The following is a 9495-nucleotide window of genomic DNA, read 5'->3' on the forward strand; positions in this document are numbered from 1 at the left end:
TTTCATAGCTAGTAGTATGTCCTGTGTTAACTGGAGGTAGCTAATATGGCTATCTAGTTTAGAAGCACTGTTAGCTTGTTGAGTTACTGCAACAAGAATCTTTAGCTTTGTTAGCTTTGATATTAGGGGTAGCTAACTTAGCTAGCTCATTTACCTAGCAGTAGAAACCTACATTTTTCTGCTTTTTTTTCAGCTGAATCAGCAGTCATACCAAAAGTGAATAAAATTTGTTTTGTGGAAAAGCCAATTCACTAAAGGAGAAAGGATGCAGGGCATAAAAGACATATTTTTTTCTAGTTAATTTTGTTTAATGCTGACATTTGATGCTCAGGATACTCTGTGCATCGCTATTTATTAATTTTCTTTCAGTATTATCTATACAGTTAGGTCCGGAAATATTTGGACAATGACAGAGTTTTTGTGATTTTGCCTTTATACACCACCACAATGGATTTGAAATAAAACAATCAAGATGTGATCGAAGTGTAGACTTTCAGCTTTATTTTAAGAGGTTCCACAAAAATATGGCATTTAGGAATTACAGCCATTTTCAACAAAGTACCTCCATTTTCAGGGGCTCAAAGGTATTTGGACAATTGACTGACAAGAAGTTAACTGACCAGGTGTGGTCCATTCCCTCATTAATTCAAGACAAATGAAGCAGATAAAAGGTCTGGAGTTGATATCAGGTATCGAGTTGGCATTTGGCGGTTGTTTGACTGGAGCTACCAATATGAAGTCCAAGGAGATCTGGTGGTGTATAAAGGCAAAATCTCAAAAACTCTTGTCCAAATACTTCCGGATCTGACTGTAGGTTATATTATAATAGTTCCTATTTGGGAGAAGTGTTTGATTTGTTTGATATTTTCTTTTCAAGTGTAAAGAACAAATTTTATATTGCATTGATGCATAGATCTACAAATATCTACAAATAAATCAGGTGATCAACAGTAAATATCTTTCACTATAGCTGTAGACAGTTTAAAATTATGTGTAACTTAATATGGACTGCAGAGCAGACGTGCCCTTTTGTTAATTTTTTAAAAATTTCATAAAGTAAACTCATAACACTAATAGCTGGTTGCTTATAAATCCTTTTCTGCAGACAGCAGTTAAATATCAGTTTGATCAATACATTTTTTTTTTATCATTTATGCTGTTATCATGGAGCCATTTTCTCCACCAACATATGCTAGTTTTTTTTTTAAAGTAAAATTCTTTTTCTCTCTGCCTGTGAAGATTTTCTTGTTGGCACCTCTGTGTAGCTGTATCAGCTGAACTTTATTCAATGATCCCAACAGGTTTGTAGCTACAGGAATATAGCTAAATTGGGAGCCAGCTTCATTCACGTCCTGCTTAAAAGGGTTTTTTTTTTTCCTTGATAGAAAGACATTCTAAAAAAGATTCTCTTTTCTTGAGGCATTACATTCTTTTGCAGAAGATATTTGCCAGCAGCAAAGGTATCTGGCAGCGCTGTATATTTAGCAATGGATTGCACTGTGTTTGTTCTTCTGAGCACTAAATATAGGATGGAGTGAAGGGAGGCTGCCTGAGGGAGTATGTGTAGGAAGACTGACAGGAGGTGTATATAAAAACACAACCAAGGGCTCTGTCACAAATCTCAGTTTTTACAGGTATTTTCCTCAGGCATGTGATGCACTTGCTTTGATCACACTACTTTAACATTTTATTTTTTACTGTGTGCTCCATATATTTCCACATTATTTGAAACAGTAAAACAGAAATATGAACTGTTGCACATTTAACTAGCAACTACAGTGGCCTTTTCCACATTTTACTACCTGGAACTGAAATAGTCTTTGGGATTACACACCCACCAGCCCCCCTAATAGGAACACCTGTTCATTCATGCAATTATCCAGTTATCAGCCATTCCCCAACCCTGGATACAGGTTCAACGAAACTGGAGTTAGAGATGGGAAAAAGATCAGGCAATGTTTGAGTTTAGGTGAGTCTGTACTCAATGTAGCCTCAGATTCCTGTTCTTGGCTGAAAGAAGTGGTACCTGATGTGGTCTTCTGCTGTTGTAGTCCATCCACCTCAGTGTTGTGCATTCTGAGATGCTTTTCTGCTCACCACAGTTGTAAAGAGTGGTTGTAAAGAGTGGTTACTGTTGACGTCCAGTCAGCTCAAACTAATCCGACCATTCTCCTCTGATATCTTTCACCTGCAGAACTACAGCTAACAGGATTTTTTTTGTGTTTTTCGCACCATTCTGTGTAAACTCTAGAGACTGCTGTGTGTGAAAATCCCAGGAGATCAGCAGCTTCTGAAATACTCAAACCAGCCTATCTGGCATCGACAACCATGCTACGGTTAAAGTCACTGAGATCATGCTTTTTCCCCCATTTTATATTAATATAAACCTGTATTAATATAAAAATTAATTTATTTTAATATTACCTGAAGATCTTGAAGTTACATCATTTTATGCATTGAGCTGCTACCACATAATTGGCTGATTGGGCAACTGCATGAAGTAAAGCAATTAAAGCAGTTGGTGATTATATATCATGCATTGGCAATTTTGTGTAGATTCATGACATGTAATCCCAATTAAGTCCACTTCATTTCCAGGTTCCAGTGCTACAAAATGTACAGAATGAAATATTTTCATTTTGCTTAAAGATATGGGAAAAATCAGATTTTTATTACTATGATCTTATTTTCATATTTATCAATGAGGTTAGACCTTAGTTATTCACACCTTTTTTCTTCCCAATTCAGATGTTAATAATAAATTCTTTTACACATTTCTGATTTCCTGCTTAAACTGGTCACTGCTGGACAACCCATAATGTGGCAGGAAGTTTTAGTGACGATAGTGAGATTGAACTCAACAGGAATCTCGTCTAGTCACAGCTTGCTATGTCTGTCACAAGAAACAAAACCAGCTCCTTGTACTGTTTCTGCTTAATGCAGTCACACCATTGTGCCTCTTTCACTTAAGCACAATAAACTTGTATTGTAGACGTACTTGGGAGCTGAGATCTTTCTGCTGATAGTAACTTGACTTCCAACAGGCAGGAAACACATTCATGAGTGTGTTAAGACCCCAAATCAGATTGTCACCCTGATGAAAGGCCACTGGGCATTTCAATAAATTAGTTTTGTAAACAAAAGACGTTGCTCTTTCTCTAGGACAGACCAAAATTACTGCAGGATTGTTTGAGGTCAGAGTGATGTATTTTAGCACAGAACTGAGAAATTTTATACTTTTTCCACTGTTTAAGTCTGTAGCCCTTTAAACATTCGCAGTTTAGCTCATTTTTGTATTGTTTTCATATTCTTTTCTTATTCTATACGTTAGAAATGTACAGTAACACCTTCCTTATTATGAGGTAAATAAAATATTTTGAGACGCTGGCAGTTAAATGGTTATAGTTTTTTCTCATGACATTGCTGAAACACTGTTAAGCCCTTGAGCACCATAAACTCAAATGTTTTCTGCTTAGATTGTATTATACTAAAGTTATGTTACTTCGTTAAAAAAAAAAAAAAAAAAAATCTAGCATCTGGTGAAAAATAGGTGATATAGTGCAATATATGACTAGTATATAAAGGCAGTTCTTGGACATCTATGTGACTGTCTCTAATTTTTTTTCTGTCTCTTTCTGTTGCATAAATAAGGTACTTATTAAAATTGTATACTGATTTTAAGACTATACTGACAAGGCAACATGGTATTCTAGATGATAACCATTATAAATGATGGGAGAGCTTGGAAAAGCAAATGTGATCTGCCATCTGGTGGTATTTTTGCATAGTTACACTTTCCAATATCCACTGTCTTCTTGAGATGAGTTAAAGACAACCAAGGAAATAACCTGATTATTGACATACTACAAGAAAACATTAACAAGGTGTGTTAAGGGAAAGTTATTTTAGTTACCTTCATGGTATAACTATATAACCCAACATCACAATTTTCAGCGTTGGATTAAATAGAAAACTAGGATTCGCCCATTCCTGGTGCATATCAGATTTTTACCTGTGTATCATCCCAAGCCTAGTATAAAGCTATTTTAAACAAACTGAAATGTGTGACCCTAAATAGGACAACAGCATTTGTAGGTTTTCATGGTTTCTTATTAAACGCACTGATGTGATTTGATCTTCGTTTTGACATTTAGTCTGACCTGAGGACAACATGCCCCCAGAACACACTGCACAGTGAAAAAAAACAGTGATTCTGACACCAGGACACACACAAGTATGTCTAGTGTCATATATTCTGTCAGCACTATCTAGGCACCAGACGAAAGTTCAAGAGTCTTGACAGGTGATTTTCTTTCTTGGGATCTATTGGGCACCCTGTGAACTCAGAGTCCTTGGAACCATCTTCACCTTCACCTCTTTATCGCACTGTTTTTTGACTATGCTGCCTTAATTAAGATAAATCTTAGATTTATTTAAAACTTCAGCAGTCAAGTGTAGTATTGATTAAGCCAAGTTTAATCAATTCAGCTGATAACTGGAGATTTTTTTTTGTTAAAAAATAAGAGCCACCAAACAAATACTCTGGACAGTGACTGTCATCAGCATGGTTACATTGGAAAGTGTTTCATAATCAAAGTGTCCGGTACCAGCTGGATCACATGCTTGTTTATATTTACATGAATATAGAAGGAGGGAGTGTGTGGGCTGTGTGTGTGTGTAAACTGACTGTCTGTATCAGAATTACATCATAAATGACTTCTAATGAAGGACATTGTAGATCAAGGATGAATAATTCAGAAAAGTAAACATAATTTGGTCACTCTCAATGCTTCAGAACTAGGTAATCAATATAGAACTATAATAAAGCTCTAATAGAGCTCTGAAAAAGTGTCAATTACTACATTATAAACTGAGATGAAATGAAAATAAGCTCTGCAATCACAGCTAACTGGGATCTGGAACTACCTAAAACAAAACAAAAGTTTGAGCTAGGATCCTCAAAAACAGATAGGAATTTTTGCTTAAAACATAAAATGTTCATGGAAAAATGACACAGCTATAAAGTAAAATAGACAGGCATTTATCAATAACATCTTTCTCCTGGATATCTACTTGTTTTTTAATGTAATCCACTGATGCAACAAATGAAAGACCTTTGATTATCTTGTTCAAATACATTAGTTACTGGGTTAGAACTGAGTTCTGAAGTTGATCAACAGAAGGCCTAATGATAGCTACTGTTTGTAAATGACTCTTAATACTTATTTTTAAATATTGTCTGTCAAGAATGTATTGATTGTAGTTGAAATGTATTTGCAATAAATAACTTTATTCGTACATACTGTATGTTCATTCATTCATGCATCTTCACTCAGTTGGTCTTCATACGGTGGATCTGGAGCACTACCCCAGGAACACTGGTCATGAGATGGGAATACACCCTGAATGGGACATCAGTCTGTGGCAGGGCACCAAGCACATGCACATTCACACACTCATTCACAACCAGGGGCAATTTAGAGTAGCCAATCCACCTACTGGCAAGGTTCTGGAATGTTGGAGGAAAGTGGAAAACCCATAGGAAACCCATGCAGAAATGTGGAGAACACGCACAGAACCTCCTCACATGCCATATGTCCACAGCATTGTCATTTATGAAGTAATTTATTTATTTTTAAATTTCAACATGTTTCCATTTTAGAAATAATAATCCACACCTTTATATGTTATATATAAAAACAGTTTCACACTCTCAACAGTGCAATGAAAAATAATGCCATGTGCTTAAAAAAAATCAGGGCTGGACTGTTTATCGCTCCATGCAATATTTCCATGTTGCAAAAAGGTGTGACACCCAGTAACATGTTCCAACCTGTTAGCTTGATAACATCATGAACAACACCTGTTATTTTGAGAGACTTTACAATGAGTGCTTTCCTTTCAGAGGAAAGTTGCACAAGTGGGTTCCAGGGGCAGTGAGTTGGAAGTGGTACACATGTCTATTTGCACCAGTGAGGTGGAAATGGTACACATGTCTAGTGGTACACATGTTTATGTCTATTTACAAAGAAGCAGTTGTAATATTGAGCAATAGTATATTCACAACAGAGGGATATCCAGGAGCATTACTAGAATCTTTCAAAGAAACTTTACATAAGAAGAACCAGCTTGAAGCTTACTGGTAGACACAGAAGTGGACAGGTTTGTGCATTGCATCTTGCCATATATATGTTTCGGTATATGAAAACCTGATATGATGAAGCAATAATAAAGCTTATTGAATGGGTGCATAATAAGCTGTAAACAAACCTGAGTTATGCACAGCTTCACCTGACATGTTGTTGAGCAACCAGTGGAGCTCTGTATGAGTACCTCACTGGTCACATGGGACTTGTTTGGCTGGTGCTGCTTCAGTGCTCCCACAGATGGAGTGCGGATGGGGGGGGGAGTGCTGCTAAGTTTGGCATGTGACTACCCAAGTGGGTTATGTCAAGAGGCCGCATGTCTTCTCCGAATCAAGCTTCACAAACAAGTGTAGGATGGAATCTTGACACAGCCACCCCCTGGATCAAATGACACAACCGGCTGGCTGGTATATAAGCTTAGAGGGTGGCCAACTGGACCAGTAGATCAAAATAAACCTTGACAAGAACAGAAACACACAGGAGAGCTTTACACTCACGGAAGCTAGGATCCAGCGCAAAGAAAAAAGGACTGAGGATACGTATAGACATGGACATTCAGACAGGCCAAGTAGTGAGGGCCGTAGGTCCTATGGAGAGCCTGGAGAAGCAGCTGAGCTGCCCCATCTGCCTGGATATGTTCACCAAGCCGGTGGTCATCCTTCCCTGCCAGCATAATCTATGCCGTGGCTGCGCTAATGACCTCTACGACTCTCGTAACCCCTACCACTTCTCAGGAGGAATCTTCCGCTGCCCAACCTGCCGCTTTGAGGTGGTGCTGGACCGCCATGGTGTCTATGGGCTTCAGAGAAATCTCCTTGTAGAGAACATAATTGACATCTACAAGCAACAACAGGAGAACAGCGGTGGTGGTGATGGTGGCCTGGAGCCTCCTTTGAAGGCCAAGGATACAAAAGAGCAAATGTGCCAGGAACATGCAGACGAGCGCATCAACATCTATTGTATTTCCTGCCAGGTCCCTACATGCTCCATGTGCAAGGTGTTTGGCCAGCACAAGGACTGCAAAGTATCCACCCTGAAGAGTGTCTATGAAAACCAAAAGGCTGAGCTCCAAAACTCAACTGAGTTGCTTGCAGCTAGCAACAGCTGTGTGCAGGCCATGCTAGTGCAAATGGAGGACATCTGCAAAGCTGTGGAGGAGAACAGCCAACTACAGAAGCAGAGACTGGGAGAGAAGTTTGACTTACTCTATGCAGTCCTGGAAGAGCGTAAGGCCCAGCTGCTGGAGCAGATCACACAGGAGCAGGATGAGAAGGTAGCAGTGGTGCAATCGCTAATTCAGCAGTACAAAGAACGGTTGGAAGCTAGCAGTAAGCTGATGGACCAAGCCACGCAAAGTTTGGACAACAGCAGCATAGCTGAGTTCCTCATCAATGCCAAGAAGCTCATTGCAGAAGCCAAGGACACAGCCAAAAACTCCCAATTACAAAGGCCAGAACTTGGCTTTGAGAAGATGGACCACCTCACACTGTTTACTGAAGAAGTAGAGGCCATTCTTGCAAAAATTGACTTTGGTGCAGATGATGATGAGGAGGAAGAAGAGGAGGAATTTGAAGAGGCAGAAGAGGAAGAAGAGGAGTAAGCAATAGTAATGAAGAACTTTGTTTGATACAAAGACGTTTTATGGAGAAAGGGTAGATGAAGAAATAAAAAGAGCCCTGGTTAGCACAGGAACACAAAATAGCTGCTTTTGAAAACTGTGATGAGTGTGTGCAATCTTAAAAGCAGTTTTTTTTACATAACAAATTGCACCATTTCCACTTTCCACTTGACTTTTATACTTTTGTATTTATATGAATGTTCATATTTAATTATTTCTGTTATCTTTAGTGTAGATGACAAGGTTTACACCTGAATATTAGATTTGATAGGATTGTTAAGTCAAAACTAGATTTGCTAGCTGTAGAATACAGCTGTTAAAATTTAGTTTTAGTGTGTATGTCAAAATGTTTGAATACTTGAAATGATGCAGTTGACTCATGAACTACTGTAAAAGTTTATTTTCATTGGATAATTCAATGGGAATAAAGTGTTTACCAAAAAAACATGTTTTTTATTGCTTAAAAGAAGTCTCCTACACCTCATATCCACACACAGTTCTTCATATAGTTGTTGTTAGGAATAGACACAACAGCAACGACAAACATTTCCTAACTATGGTGGTCTGCTGTTTGACGTACAAGAGGCAGACTATATTTGCAGGGTGAGCATGAGAGAGGCCATGTAAGTCCAGGAATAGACTACAGAACGCTTCATGTTTCCATCCACGACAATTACAGCTGCTGACACACATGCCTGACTGCGCTATGTGGCCAGGGGTCAACACTGATTCCACCATCAGCTAGAGATAGTTGCTAGGGTCCAGAGTTAAAACAATAGCTGTACAGTACAGTGGGCTCATTAAGCTAAATAAGCACAAAAAGAACATTGTAGTAAAGACAATGTAAATGGATAATGAAAAAATTTGATGTTTTGTAGTTTTTATTGTATCTTAATTTATTTATTAATTTTTGTGATCATTCAGAAACTATTTTATATATATATATATGTATATATATATATAGAGAGAGAGAGAGAGAGAGAGAGAGAGAGAGTGAGTTTAGATTGATATACTTCTGAATAAATAGATAAATTAATTAATTAATTAACATAAATTAATACACAATAAAAAAATTAAATAAGAAAGGTACAGTGCAATTGTTTGGTTCATGCTATAAACCAAACTATAATATGTCTTCTCAATCAGACGGTAATTTCCAAATAACCACTGACTAAACAGGCAATGCACAATCCAAAGGCAAACAATAAAAAGTTTGGATGCCTGTCATTAATTTATATATTAAAAAATCCTACTAATTCTACTATGAGATTTCCTTTAAAAGCAATGGCTTTTTATTGTGTTGCATAGCGGAATTTTCTTTTTTCTCTCTGTGACACCTAACCATTCATTAGTCTAGGGTCTTAACTTACTCTATAACTCATGCCTCATGGATCAAATGCGTATAACCAGGCAGCTATAAAGCTATAAGATCTCCTATTCTATCAGTGACAGTTTAAGAGGACACTGGCATGCCATGATGTATTTCATTATCAAGGCCCTTGTGTTTTCTTCAAGACAAAAGACACATTTAAAATATACAGTCCCCTCTGGAAATATTAGAATGGCAAGACCAATTCTTTTGTTTCTGCTATACACTGAAGATATTAGGGTTTGAGATCAAAAGATGAATATGAGAATATAGATCAGAATCATTTCATTTCTTGATATCTACATCTAGTTTTGTTAAACAGCTTAGAACATGGCACCTTTTGTTTGAACCCACCCATTTTT

At 37.5% G+C, this 9495-nt stretch overlaps 1 protein-coding gene across 1 annotated transcript; it reads left to right on the forward strand.

Moving 5' to 3' along the window:
* The first annotated feature begins 6576 nt into the window (after positions 1 to 6576).
* trim63a (tripartite motif containing 63a) lies at positions 6577 to 8215 on the forward strand. The gene has a single exon (XM_034311050.2). The coding sequence runs from the start codon at positions 6694 to 6696 to the stop codon at positions 7744 to 7746; it is 1053 nt and encodes a 350-aa protein (XP_034166941.1). The 5' UTR covers positions 6577 to 6693; the 3' UTR covers positions 7747 to 8215.
* Positions 8216 to 9495: the final 1280 nt, after the last annotated feature.

This window comes from Pangasianodon hypophthalmus, chromosome 2, assembly GCF_027358585.1.
Source record: "Pangasianodon hypophthalmus isolate fPanHyp1 chromosome 2, fPanHyp1.pri, whole genome shotgun sequence".
In the NCBI taxonomy this organism is placed as follows: domain Eukaryota; kingdom Metazoa; phylum Chordata; class Actinopteri; order Siluriformes; family Pangasiidae; genus Pangasianodon; species Pangasianodon hypophthalmus.

Excerpts from the sequence above, each read along its gene's own strand:
- trim63a (XM_034311050.2), top strand. The coding sequence starts at position 6,694 with ATGGACATTCAGACAGGCCAAGTAGTGAGGGCCGTAGGTCCTATGGAG.